Here is a 15,059-nt window from a genome sequence, read left to right on the forward strand (position 1 = left end):
TAATCCATAGATCCAGCATCAGAATGACCTACATTTATTCACTGGCACGGTGCCTGCGAGCCGAGGGCTGTGAAGTAGATTTCATTAGAGCGTGGGGAGGTTAAACCGGTGCGTGATTGATAACGGCAATAATAAAATAAAAAATATTGCAGATCAGACAGACAGTTACATGGCTGACTGCTGCCGTTATGTCCACGCCTCTCTTCTTTACGACTTGTGATCAAACTTTAAATCTTCTGTTCCTGATAAATCACTCTCCTCTGCATTTAGAAAAAGACTACAGAACCTACTGTAGAGCTGCTTTGAAATAAAAAAAAGACATGGACGTCTTCCTTTAAGGGACCTTTAAATGACTTTGTCAACACCTTATGCCCCAGTTTTGTTCCTTAAGAGATAACCATCTGACCTGCAGGACTGTGTGTGCAATCTTTTAGCTCGCTCTAACGTGTCAGTTTGACCTTCTTGAGGAAAACGAAGGCAGATCGGTGACATTAAAGAATGACCCAGGAAGAAGGCAATCGAAAGGAGATGGCCATTGAGCGAATGGTTTATTGATCCCGTGGAGCTTCTTACAAATTAAGTGCGAAGTCTCCTGAGCGCCAATACAAACAGGCCAAGATGGAGCAATCATTCATCTGTCTGTGGAGACGCTCCTTATTTTTCATGGAAGGCGGCCACGGGTGCATTACTCACTGCAAACTTTACCGATCTACAAAAGTCAGCATGAAATGAAACGTGAAATTGCTCGAGGAAATAAACAAACCGGAGACGTTCCCATTACCCTTAACTGTACGGTACATGCTGCACTTCAACTGGTCACTGCAGAGTCTGGTAGCTCTGAGTTTTTACTATTTTTGTTGTGTTTTTGTCAACTACTGATAGAAACTTCTGTGGGGAGAGGAGGTTGCTCTTCTTACATTGAAAAAACGGAGCAGGTCCTGAGGATGCCACCCTGTTCCAGCTGAGATGAAGAGGTGTTGTTGTGGTTGCTGTGCTGCAAAGGTTAAAGTCCCAGTTCTCCTCCCTTAACACAAGCACTTGGTTTTCCAGTGGGAGATACCAGTTGACGATGAAGTAGAGATCTTTTCACTATGCACTACGTTTAAAGTCTCCACCCACGGCCTCCCTTCGGATTTAAGGGTTGAAAATCACTTCTCCTCGCTCTTAAAAGAGTTGGGACACCCTGCCCTAACACGAGAACGTGCAAAACCGAGTGCTAGGGCTAAAATCGAGCAGAGGTGGCTGAAATGTGACCACAGTTACCTCCATTATTGTGATTTGTTTTGTTGTTTTTTTAAACTTATAATAATCGTGGCTCAGCAAGCTGTTTAATATGAGCATCGGGTCAGGCAGCGTGGCAGAGAGCATTTCCCTCCCCCTGCAATGAGAAAATGAAAGGAAAACTATGAGGTGTTTTGTGTTGCTAACTATTTAATAATATGAGGAGACTTCAGTCATGTTTCCCTGATGGACTCACTGGAGGACGTGGATGGTGATCGAGGCTATTCCACTTCATAACACCTTGATGGATGGACAGATATAAAAGATAAAAGATGGTTTGTACCTGCAGGCATCAGGATTTTTAATTCTTCTGCAGACGGTACAGTAGATGAGCTGCCAGACAAATGGATTGCTCTTTCTAATCTTATCTTCTTAGTGCATGTTAGGATGCTAACAGACTAAAGGAAGATGGCTGACAGGTCAACATGTTAGGATATTGTGTCGAGCCTTATTCTAGTTATTTGAGCTCCTGTTGGTCTGTGACGTGAACCGTGGCTCTAAACCAGCAGCGCCGAGTCAAACTGCTCAGCTTTAGTTGTTCTTGGCAGATGAACTAATCGACTCTGCTCCGGCATCGATGGCACTTTCAGGCTCGACTAGCAGGTCCCTGTGGTGCTGCTCCATTCTCCGGCTTTCAGCCCCATAGGCAGACACGCCAGGATGAGTTTTAGAGCTGCAGTGATATTTCAAGTCTCTTTCAGTGGTTTCCAGGACAACACTATGCTTTACTTCACAGAGAGACTTTTTTTTTCCACAGGCGGGTGTGACAGACAGGAGGGAAATCATCTGAATGGCTCAGAAAGACGTGGAGATCAGTGATGAAAATGTGACCGGACTAGAAAAGCAGGGGCGATGTGTCTACTGTACATCCCTACAACAGTTTGTCTCCTTTAAACCACTCCAGTTTGATAATGACAACAACCAAGCAGAGTAACTACAAATCAGCTTTTCTTGCAAACGACCAATCTGTTGCTGTGGAGCCTCTCCTTCTTCCCAGCAGCCCCGGGAAACCATTAAACAGGCACATTATAAATGAGATCCACCGTGAGGCATGAGCGTAGAGGAAATCGAAGCCTCTGCTACAACACAGATCTGTCCGTGTCACTTTAGATTGAGAATAGGGTGTGTGTGTGTGTCTGTGTGTGTGTGTGGGGAGGGGGGGCTTGTTCATTACGCTGCTTTCTCTCCGTCTCATGAGGACTGATGGGAGCGAATTGGACAGCCACATTCAAAGTCTTGCATCGTTTGTCAAGCGACTCCTTTATTTGTTTAATCCTTTATTTGGGTTCGGTCTGTGTTGGACGTGGCGGCGATGATGACGGATGTGATTTTAGGGCGGCCATGTTTCCGAGGTAACAGCCTCCTGGAGACAGAGCCAGGGCCGATGATGACTGAAGCTGCAGGACTGGATTCAAGTTTCTCCTCTGATATTCAGCAGCCCCTGACACGCCAAACTTACTTTAAAGGGTTAACTATGCAAGACTCTGTGTTGCTAACCCTCCTCTCGGCCATGTGCATTTGTTTTCAAAGCACATCAAAACGCTTTAGGAGTTCCAGGGGGGGTCCGGCTGGCAACAGATTTTCATAATGGTGGTGGATAGAGTTCACTTTTGAATCGTCTGAAACACACACTACTGCTACAACAAGGCTAAAAACAGAGATTTTTCCAAACAACTTTTTCATGTGGCGGCTTCAGGACACTTGGGTCAGTACAGACGAGCAGTATGGAGGTATCTGGATGTTTCATAGTGTTTGTTTTAGACGATTCAAAAGTGAGCTCTATCCGCCGCCATTATATGAAAATCCGTTGCCAGCCGGACCCCCCCTGGAACTACAAAAGCGTTTTGATAACTCCAAAAGTTCTCCAAACCCTTCCTTGGCATGACAGTGAGTAGATTTTGGGTGAAGTATCCCTTTAATTAAGGTAAAAATCCTGCATAGTTCCTCTTTAAGCTGAATGCTTCTTCCTACGTCCCCTCTCTTTGCACGCATTTCCGGGGGTTGGTGCACACGCCCGTGGCGGACACCAACTGGTTGCCGTGCGCTCTCAAACACAGCTGCACCTGAGGATGTGGACGAGACTACGGGGCGAAACAGAATAAGAGCTTATCTCGTTTGCACAGCGGCCGGATCGCCGAGAGTTGGCTTCACAGAGAATGGCTTCCATCCAGTCACATCACACACACCCCTCGAACTCAGGTTGCCCCAGACAACTCCTATCATGATCAGTCATTATGTGGAGCTGGAGCCTTATTGACGAGGGCGTTGCATCAGCAGCCATTAGTTAAAACACTCAGATATGTAGCTCCATGACAGATGAATCCCTTATTGCATCTCTCTCTGTCTCTGCTGCCTCGTTCTGACGCCTGACATCAGGCACATGCAAAGGAAAAAGAAGTGGTGACGTACACAGAAGCACGTTAGATCAGCAACACGGCTGTCATGGAGGCTGACGTGTGCTGAATCGGCCTAAATGTTCCCGCTTCCTCACATTTATTTCATTTCACAGCTGCTTGGCCGACTGCTGTGAAGTGAATTCAAATTTTAAAAAAGACGTGTCGATTGCTTTAATAGTTAACTAGCAGCAGCGTGTTAAAGTAGACACAGTCTGACAAGGACTTGTGTGCAGCGCCTCAGCCTCCCACCAGTGTACAGTTACTATTAATTCCACTGTGTTGTTTGTACAGCAGCAGCAGCAGCAGCAGCAGCAGCAGCAGCAGCAGCTCAGTGAGGAGCAGCCACAGATACGGGATGATCAGGAAAGGGTTAAAGGGATAGTTCAACATTTTGGCAAATTGGCCCATTGCCATAATCGCTATAGTCATAGTAGTAGGTTCGTTATCTTTATTTGTCGGTGTAAGCGATTTTTAGAACGGCAGAGCGAAGCAGCAGGCTGCTCAGAGCTATGCTATGGAGGCTAAGGGAATTTCTTGGTTTCCCTCATCAAACTCATCAAATACACAACCCAACAACTCCAAAACGCTGTCGTGGACAAGTTGTGACCTGCACATTCACCACACTATGAGATAATAACGGAACGTTACGAGACGGAGCCATTTCAGAGGTAAATTCATGCAAAACCGCTGATGCACGTTGCGTTCAGGGACAGTTTTTCAGCAAGCAGACTCTGTATTTACCCTGTATTTACCTTGAAAACGGCTCCGTTTCGTAACGTTCCGTTATTATCTCATAGCGTGGTGAATGTGCAGGTCACAACTTGTCCACGACAGCATTTTGGAGTTGTTGGATTGTGTATTTGATGAGTTTGATGAGGGAAACCAAGAAATTCCCTTAGCCTCCGTAGCGTACTGTAGCTCTGAGCAGCCTGCTGCTTCGCTCCGCCGTTCTAAAAATAGCTTACACCGACAAATAAAGGTAACGAACCTACTGCTATGACTATAGCGATTATGGCAATGGGCCAATTTGCCAAAATGTTGAACTATCCCTTTAATGGACGTGACAGAGCAGAAAAAATGCAAAAATGCAAAAAAAATTGAACATACTAGACTTTCGTTCCTGACGTTCATAATCTGGCTCGACGCTAGAAACGTGTCGGCCATGAAGTCGAGAGCGATTGCTTGCCGATATAATTTATTTCCACTGTGCATACAGTATCTCATATAGCGTTTCCATTGTTTCAGTCTAACACAATTTCCTTCAAGTTCAATATACTTTGATTAGTTTGTTCGTTCATTCATATTGGTCGATAAAAAAAGATTTTATTTTATTAAATCAAATCAATGTCATTCATGGCGCGCGTTCCAAAACAAAGCAAGTAGCAGCATCAATAAAAACTAAATTAGCACGACAAAAACTAAAACGACTCAGCTTAAACACTAATGAGAATAAATAAAGTTTTGAGATGAGACAGCAGCTGCTTGTTCTGACTGATCCGGTGCAAACTGTTTTGTTTGATTGGGGGCGTTGGATAAAACTAGTAATCTGAACATGTCATGTCAAGTAATGACTTTTTGTCTTGTCATTATTATTATTATTTGGAAGAAAATGCTTAAATAAATTAAATAAATAAATCATCCCAGTACTTAAGATTTTAGAGACGTTCAGATTTAACTGTGCTCGTCACATTGTGAAGCTTCTGCAGTGATTTTAAAGGCGACACTGACAACACTAATCTCAGTGAGCATCACCGAAGCACGGGCAACTTTCATCTATTTATAGCGTGACATTTTCTTTGCTATTTGCGAAAGTGAGAGCTTTAACCATGCGCTGAGCTTATGGATTTCTTGATACACCAAGAATACCTCCAGGAGTATGTGATTATTCCATCTGAACCGGCGAACACAGAGGCAGACGAGAGGAGAAGGGTTGAACTGTTTATTTTCACTCGGAGGTTTTTGAAGCTGTCATTAAAGACCAGGATTTAAATGCTTAATCCCTAACTTGGCCAATTTATTTGCAGATTTGAGCTGAATGCATTCATTAACGAATAAAACAGCCCAGAAGAAGCAATCGAGTGGAGCTGCTGCTGTGTGTAAAAAAAAAAAAAAAAAAAGACAGACAGGGTTGTGTTGTTTAAGTTGAAAAAGGATCATCTTTAAGAAAATCAGATTTCTCATCATGTCATTGTCTTGCTCCCCTGTGAGGCGGTGGCGTTTTAAACAACCAGTCATGTGTCTGCACAGGAAACAAACCCCTAATCACGCCTGTGTTTATTGTTCATCCACATAATGGATAATTTAATGGAATAATGGAAACTAATTATTTTTTCCGTCCAATTCTCTGATGCATTTTAAAACAGACGAGAGGCTCTTCATGAAAGTCCCAGTAACCTGCTGTTGTGCTTTGTGTTTTCTCCCATACGTTCTCCGCAAACTGGATCCATTATGAACTGTTATCAAATGGGGGGGTTTTTTGTTCTTTAAAGGGATAGTTCAACATTTTGGCAAATTGGCCCATTGCCATAATCGCTATAGTCATAGCAGTAGGTTCGTTACCTTTAATTGTTGGTGCAAGCTAGTTTTAGAACGGCGGAGCAGAGCCGTGAGCTGCTCAGAGCTACGCTATGGAGGCTAAAGAAATTTCTTGGTTTCCCTCATCAAACTCATCAAATACACAATCCAACAACTCCAAAACGCTCTGGTGGACAAGTTGTGACCTGCACATTCACCACGCTAATGGAACGTTATGAGACGGAGTTGTTTTCGAGGTAAATTCATGCAAAACCGCTGATGCGCGTTGCGTTCAGAGACAGTTTTTCAGCAAGCAGTCTCTGTATTTACCTCGAAAATGGCTCTGTTTCGTAACGTTGTGTTATTATCTCATAGCGTGGTGAATGTTCAGGTCACAACTTGTCCACCAGAGCGTTTTGGAGTTTTTGGATTGTGTATTTGATGAGTTTGATGAGGAAAACCTAGAAATTCCTTAAGCCTCCGTAGCGTAGCTCTGAGCAGCTCACGGCTCTGCTCTGCTGTTCTAAAAATAGCTTGCACCGACAATTAAAGATAACGAACCTACTGCTATGACTATAGCAATTATGGCAATGGGCCAATTTGCCAAAATGTTGAACTATCCTTTTAAAATAATGACTGGCGACGAGTTTGTCCTTCCCTCATTTACTATAATTGTGTGATTTTTTTTCTTTGCCATCATCTGTCTTCAACACATCTCACGTAGTGCACCCACAGAGAAGTCTGCATGTCTTATACACACACAGACACACACAGACGCGCTACATTATGCATCATAACTAAGGTCTCCTCTTATTCTCTCACACAGACACGCTTTATTTCTTCTCCCTGTTGCATTACTATGTGGGATGATGACAGAAAAATGCAAAACAAGATCTCTGTGTCTCTCCACATGTTGACTCATAGACGCTGTTTCAGTAATACATCGTATTATTATCCAATACACTTCACATACGGCTCAGCCTGTAGTAGTGAATATGATGCAATTTTATAGCTTTTTGTTTATACTAACGTAGAATAAAATGAAATAAGAGCACAGTGAGGCACTTGACGGAAAATCAAGACGATGCAAAAAAAAAAAAAACAGCTCAGCATCTAAATGTCAAGAGCAGAGATTCAGAATATATATTTAACGAGAGCTGCAGCTTCTCCTGTGGAGGTCACAGAGAAACGTCCACTGGGAGTTAGAAAAAAAAAAAAAGGAGGCCAAAGTTTCGACGAAGGCACAAATCATAAAGCATTAAGATTGTGCTGACGAGCAGATTCTCCTTCGCGGACTGTAGAGGACAGTGGGCGACGCGTTTATGAAGACCCCGGGTCACTGGATTACCAAGAAGAAGGAGGAGAAGATTGCCTGGCAGAAACCCCCAACGGTCCGCTACACGAGAGGAGCAATCAGCCTCAGCCTGCCGCAACGACATTCCCCTGGAATTCCAACACGGGAGACAATAGAGATATGAGCTGAGTGTGTGTGTGTGTGTGTGTGTGTGTGTGTGTTGAACAGAGGCCTCCCTCCACAGAGCAGTGAGCATATCTGCAGTCGTTTGAGGTGTCATAGTCCTACAGAATGTTTCCCGCAATCCTTGCACTCTGCCTCGTGGCTATACAGTATGTGGGAAGAAGAAGAAGCAGAGAAGCTGCTAGTGAGGAACATGCAAAGTATAGTTGAAGAAAAACCTCTACGTCTCTACGCAACCGGAGCCACGGCGATGTAGTAACAGAAGGAAATGAAGGAGATAAATCTGAGAACATCTGTCCTCAAGTTCTTCTCCACTTTCATCCGTCTCCATCTCCTGGTTTTTGTTTCTGGGAGTCACAGCGAGGTCTTTTAATGTTAGTAACGTCAGACATGATCCACGACGCTTGTAGCTGCAGCTCAGAGGGAACTGGAAACCTGGATGATGCTGAAATGCTCCTGACTTTGTGATTGGAAGAGAGAGCATATTCGAATATTAATTTTCACTTTCGAATATCTGTTATTTTTTGTTATATTATAGAAAAAATAATATTCTAATATATATGCTTGCGTTCTGCAAATAAAATCTGTACTATTGTTGTCAGTTAGATCGGTGTTCCAGATTAACATGATTCCTCAGTCTCTGGTGACATAGTTTATGACTACCTGCCATACATTTCTTACATATAGCTCCTTTAACTGTGTTGTTCCTACACATCTGCTCCTGGTTTACTCTCATTGTGATCCACTCTTTTTCAAAGCCGTGTTTTCCCACTGGAGCTGCTCGCCTCTGCAGTCTTACCTCAGATTTTGATCATAAGAGTGTGGCACAGTGTGAGATATAAACGGTTACGCGTACTAGAGGAGCGTGATACCGGATGACATACAGTAGATGCATTATAAAAACACAACATGTGTTTGTATTATCCTTCTGTAAACTGGTGATCTATACCCTGATGAATCGTACAGCCACACTTGTCTACGACGTGGGGAGATAAACGGAGCGGTGCGGCTGGTTGGAGCCGGTGGACGACCTTCCCTGGGGAAACTCTGAGTCAGGTGAGAGGAAAACACTGAGATAATTAGAGGGACTGATAGAGAATGGTAATGAGGCCTTCCCCCCCCCGCCCCACCGCCCTGCTGTAGGGTCCAGCAGTCAGAAACCCTCCAGCTCTTTTTATCCAAGTCTCCAGTGGGCCGGCAAGTGGAGGGAGGGCATCTGCCCGTCATTGATTTCCCCCTCTCCGATGTACCGGTTTTGAAGATCAATGCAACATGAAGGTATTTGTGTCCTCATTAATGCTGTTTGCTCAGCGGATCAATGCCGACTCAACCCCCCAGCACGGCCTGGCTGACAAAACAATGGCCCAGAGAGCCATCAGACCTGTAAGGGTCAAGTCTACAGATTGTACCTTTACCTCTATGATAAACTCCATTATCCCAGTAAAGTGACAGATTATTTTCAGTAAAGGTTCAGTTTATATCCGTCAGCTGGGTGTCATGTTCCCCTGACCTTGTCTTATTGACTTCAAAAGAAAACGGTTGTTTGGTTAATTAACTCAACAAATATTCCCACGAGGTTTCTACATCATGTTATGTTGTTGTTACGCAATGCACTTCACTAATGGGAGCGTTCGCTAATGTTTCCTGTGTTCAGACGTTCCTCCAGCAGAACGGGTCCAGATAGCTGCTGGAGCACGGTGCAAAGTCTCAGACAACGTACTCACAACCTCATAATATGTCAATACTACTATTAGTTAAACCATCACAATATCCTGAGAGATCCAGACAAACCACTACCACCACTCAACATGTTAACAAGCTGCTTTTTCTGAATTCTGTGTATTATTTCGATAGCTTAGTATACAGTAGTATACTAAATGCACAATAACAATGTATGTTTATGGCACAAGGCCCAGTTCCATATAAAACACAATTTTATACCATATATAAAGTAGGGCGGTCCCTGCTCTTTGGCCCCTGGTCTAGTCTATATCATATTATATAATAAACACTATATTGATCTCCTATATTATGGTGTTATCATCATCTACCATGTAAACAGCAACTGCAGCACCCAGAGGAACATCGGTGCAGTAAAAACAAAAACAAAAAGTCTCTGAAATATAGAGGAGTATTGATGAAAACGACTGACTGAGCTTCTTATTTGGTCATTGTGGTTAGAGGAGGGTTGTGTGTGTGTGGGGGGGGGTTGTATATTGGCTCTCTCAAGGGGGACAGGCTAAAGCAAAGCACTCCACTCAAAACACAGTCTGACATCTCCACTCTGCCCGTTCTCCCTCAAGCATTTCTCTGCAACTTTATCTGCCTCTCTGGACCTTTGACCCCACACATCTCTGTCTCCAAGGATCCTATCGTCTGTAACTGTTCTGTAAAGCCTAATCTAACTTACCTCTGGCCCTCTGGGTTTTGTACACCTATGGATTACACACACACACGGCTAAATGCAGTCCATCTTGAGGGAGCACATGGTCAGAGCTCCTGTCACACATCAGATGTCAGGAGAAATCCTCCAGGCAGCATGCTTGGAACAGGTTCAGTAATTATTGTCTCACAGTTTTGCCATTACATTACATCTGTACTGGTCTAAATTATATGCCTCACCCTTTTTTGTCCACTAACACTGGCTGGTGCACAGAACTCCCTTCTCCTTAGCTAATGTTTTTGGTTCTGCAACGATAATCAAGTGCATTCAACCTCACAACCTCATAAAAAAAATAGTTAAAAAGCTGTGAAAAATGTTGTTATGTGATTAAAAGTACCAAAACACACACACACAGGCACTGCAGGATAAAACACAATAAAGCCTGGTGGTTTATTTCCACTGTGGTCCACTAACATACAAACAATAACAGCAGACAAGCACACATAGGTCTTATAAAACTATTAATCCTCATCTCTGCCGTGGCGAAACTTCACCAGAGCCTTAGGCAGCGTTACGTTACGCAAGGAAGCTTAATCATCTGAATACATATGTCATTGTTGGAGGTCACTCTCCCCGAGCCGACCGGTTTAAACTTTCACTCCGCCGCTCGCCTTGTAACTCATCAAAAACAATAGCAGCTGTCACGCCGAGTCATGATCTGCAGGCACATGCACGTCGACGGGAGATAGATTATCTAAGCCGTGGGAGAGGTGTACGGACAGATGTCGGGGTTGAATGCTATTTTCTGGAGACGGTGAGAACAGAAACAGAAACAGAAGAACCTACACTTGACTGTCTTCGCGTTTAGTCTTCAGGGAAGTGAGCTACATCCCTCACCCTACATCCCACGGTGCCCTGTGCAGCACGGGCTAATGAACCTCTTCTCTTTCTCAGCCACCCAGCGCCTGCATCACTTCAAAACTGGACTTCACAGCAGAGGAAACCATCACAGCTGCTCTTCCTCCCCTCAGGGTACTGAATGGGTGCACTCGGTGATTTGCTGCTGCAAAATGCTCCAGATACTGTAGAGCCGACTGAGTACTAAAAATTACTCACTGTGTACCTCCAGTGTTAGACATTGTAAAAGTCACCCATAACACATTCATCCTACAGCTGCAGATCTTGCATTAACATGGCTCAGTCTCTCAGTGTTTTTTTTGAAGGGATAGTTCAACATTTTGGCAAATTGGCCCATTGCCATAATCCCTGTTTTGGCAGTAGGTTCGTTACCTTTAATTGTCAGTGCAATTTGTTTTTAAAACGGCGGAGCAGAGCTGCTAGCTGCTCAGAGCTACGCTACGGAGGCTAATGGGATTTCTTGGTTTCCCTCATCAAATACACAATCCAACAACTCCAAAACGCTCTGGTGGACAAGTTGTGACCTGCACATTCACCACGCTATGAGATAATAACAGAACGTTACCAGACAGAGTTGTTTTCAAGGTAAATTCATGCAAAACCGCTGATGCGCGTTCCCGTCGGGGCAGTTTTTCGGCAAGCAGTCTCTGCATTTACCTCTAAAACAACTCTGTCTCGTAACGTTGCGTTATTATCTCATAGCGTGATGAATGTGCAGGTCACAACTTGTCCACCAGAGCGTTTTGGAGTTATTGGATTGTGTATTTGATGAGTTTGATGAGGGAAACCAAGAAATCCCATTAGCCTCCGTAGCGTAGCTCTCAGCAGCTCGCGACTCTGCTCCACCGTTCTAAAAATAGCTTGCACCGACAATTAAAGGTAACGAACCTACTCCTAAGACTATAGGGATTGTGGCAATGGGCTAATTTGCCAAAATGTTGAACTATCCCTTTAACAGACCACGGTGATGGCCTCATGCCGTGTGCAGGTGCATGTCGGACTCACCATCCTTGCGGTGGTAGGTGATCTCCACCTTGCGCTCCTCCGAGCCCAGCAGCGCCTGGGCCACCTGGGCCACCGCGTGCCGGCTGGTGAACTGGCCGTGCAGGAAGTCGCAGGTGCACGGCTTCTGCATGACGTCCGGCCGGGAGAAGCCCGTCATCTCGCAGAAGCCGTCATTACAGTAGATGATAGCGCAGTTCTGCACCCGAGCATTGGCTATGATGAATTTCTTATCTGTGAAGATTGGAGAGAGGGAAGGAGTGTGGTGAATAAACACATTAACGTGAATATGGAGAATTACAAAAACATCAATACAGGTGCAGTAGCTGGGTGTAATGGGTTTACACAAGATTATCCTCCATTACATCCTAAGCCCCTCCAGTGAAATCATGAAATAAACTTCATACAAACAGGTTGAAGCGCTTTATAAACATTCAAAAATATGTGATGTGAACATTTGAGGTTTGCTTTTATTTGCCACTTTATTACAAGTGGTCAGAAGACCCAACATAAGTGAAGGATTTAAAAAAAGAAAAAGAAAAAAGGGCAATAAAGATATTCTGGTGATATGATCTCAAAGTAATTAAATCCTTTATAATCCTTGTTTCCTATAAGCAAACTGCAATTTGCAGCAGAGGCGCAGGAGGAGAGCACTTACTCCTCAGCACAGGACTATAGCCATAAAGAAATAAAAAATAAAGAAATAACTACCCAGGTGTTTGATAAGGCAGCAAGCAGCAGGGTAATTAACTTAGAATAATGACTTCCAATATAGACCTCTGCAGATGTAAAATGTGTGTGACACATCTACATCACAAGCCTTGTTGTACAGTAAAAGAAGGATGGAAGTAATTGCTCTCAGGATGCAGCAGGAGACACAAAAGGCAGCACAACACAACACAACACAACACAATGATAGGTATCTACTCACTTTGTCCCTCGAATTTACGTATAATTACTCCCAAAAATGTGTTTTGTGGCGCAACATGCCCCCTCCGGACAGGCATGGTTCCCCCTCCTCAAAGAAAAGGTGATGTAAAAACAAAGAAAAAGGAGAAAGAAAAAAAAAAGGAAGATCTTTGGCTGTCCAAGTCAGATCGAGCCGGTCCCCGTCCTTTCGCCAAGTTCCAGCGGTGAGAACCGAAGCCAGAGGGGGGCTCCCCGTTTCCTTTGTCACCACTCAGTCATCCTTGTATTGGGAAAATCTCTTCCCCCCCACCCACCCCCTCCTCTGTTTTTTTTTTTTTTTTTTTTTTTTTTTTTTAGGTGGCTTTCTCCTCTCCCCCCCCGTGTTTCCCCTTATTTCAACTCCGACGCGTCCCCGGTTGAACGCATCGCAGAGGCTTCCCCGCGCTGCTCCCCGACAACAAGCTGGAAAGAAAGGAGTCGATCACCCGCAGCTGCTCCAACATCTCACCGCCGCTCGCTCCTCGAAAGCGCTGTGCGCGTTTGTTGCGGCGCGTGAGAGTGGACGTAGGCTATGGTGTGTGTGTGTGTGTGTGTGTGTGTGTGTGTGTGTGTGTGTGTGTGTTGGGGGGGGGGTGTCTATCTTTTGTTGTGAAGGGAAGACTGATGGTCTCTGAGGCCAATGGCTGAGAGGCTGACGCACCGGAGACGCGCAGCACCGACACCGCTGCTGAGGGAAAACCCACATGGACGCGTAGACAAAGCGGCAGACGGAGATGTCTGTAGTAGAGAGAGGCACGGTAACGGAGTAGATACACAGTAACGCGTTACAGTGTGTGTTTTCTATCGCAGGCTGGCACATCTACAGTAGGCAATAACACCATTAATTTATCATAATCACCTTATTCCCTTATATTTAGCCTAAATCCCAATTATGAAAACAGTTCAAAGCCTATACTACCTTCCGTTATTGTCCACGTGCAGCGAGTATGTTAAAGCTTGACTCATACTTTGATATTAATAATATAAAGCAGCAGCATGATGAGAAAAAAAACAGAAACAAACATTAATGGAGGTCCTAGAACTAATGAGACATTGCTTTCGACACTAATTTGATTTCATCTGGCGCACCTGTGACTTTTTTTCCCCCTTCTTTCTTCTGAGTCACGAGCCCAACAGCGCCCAGGGTGACGTCAGAGCAGCACGCGCAGGTGTAAGCTATGCCTATCGCGTGTCGTGTGTGTGTGTGTGTGTGTGTGTGTGTGTGTGTGTGTGTGTGTGTGTGCCCCCCCTCCACGGCCACGATGACCGTGTTTCTAAATGTCTTCTGTAGCCTCCAGTTTTGCGCTTTTTACGCAGCTGGATGAAAGGTGACAGGGAGGGAGAGAGGGAGAGAAAGAGAGGAGGAGCTGACCATGGTGCTGCCGAGGCTTCTCACTTGTCCTCGAGGAGACAAGGGAAGGAAACTTGCGCAGGAGACAGGAGACAACAGAGGGAGGGGTCATTGTCATTTTGGTTCTGTCCAATATCGTTGTTATAGACTGAAGTTAGATTTATATCTGGGCTTGTGTGTAACAGAAAGGGGTTTTCTGCCTCAAAATGACTTTATGTCACTCACCAGAGTTACATTTAGAAGATCTGGCCTTAACCAGTACTTTTTACCACTTGAAAAATGAATAAAGTGCCATTGCAACCCATAATTTGGAGTTTTACACCTAAACAACATGATGGATGACTCTATATCACTGATATTTTATGGATCCCTATACGTGGAAATTTGATCAGTGATAACTGTTATTGTCGTTGGCACTTCACATGTCACATGTTTCCTTTGCATTTGCTTTTTGTCTTTATGTAAAGCACACTGAGTTGCCTTGGTATGAAATGCGCTATATAAATAAAGATGCCTTGCCTTGCCTTGTGTGTGTTTATCTGTCAGAGGCAGGTCTGCATCATTATGTCCTCACTTCGTTAGCATAAAATGGGATGTTGGGGAGAATTATAGATGATTGTTGGGGTGGTGGTTGTTGTGGTGGCAGCACTACATTGTGATTTCATGAACAACACAGAGTGAAAGTCTTTTCTTTTCTCAATTTTTTACTTTACTAGTGCTGTTAGCAATTTTTAAAGAAAAAACAAAACACTGGCAGGTCATCTGAAGTGGACCAAACTCCTCCTCCTC

At 44.3% G+C, this 15,059-nt stretch overlaps 1 protein-coding gene across 5 annotated transcripts in view; it reads right to left on the reverse strand.

Moving 5' to 3' along the window:
* Positions 1–13,655, reverse strand: part of LOC146990809 (voltage-gated inwardly rectifying potassium channel KCNH7-like) — a 74,326-nt gene extending 60,671 nt beyond the window's left edge. The window contains exons 1-2 of one of the 5 annotated variants that reach the window (XM_085799564.1): positions 12,903–13,655; positions 11,975–12,205 (exon numbers count right to left, since the gene is read on the reverse strand). In XM_085799564.1, coding sequence (XP_085655690.1) covers positions 11,975–12,205; positions 12,903–12,978 — 307 coding nt within the window. In that variant the 5' untranslated portion in view covers positions 12,979–13,655. The remainder of the gene's footprint in view (positions 1–11,974; positions 12,206–12,902) is intronic. The other 4 variants (XM_085799531.1, XM_085799522.1, XM_085799554.1 and 1 more) reach the window with 4 other exon arrangements.
* Positions 13,656–15,059: the final 1,404 nt, after the last annotated feature.

This window comes from Trachurus japonicus, chromosome 2 (genome assembly GCF_045865225.1).
Source record: "Trachurus japonicus isolate A0001 chromosome 2, Traja_1.0".
NCBI classification, from domain to species: domain Eukaryota; kingdom Metazoa; phylum Chordata; class Actinopteri; order Carangiformes; family Carangidae; genus Trachurus; species Trachurus japonicus.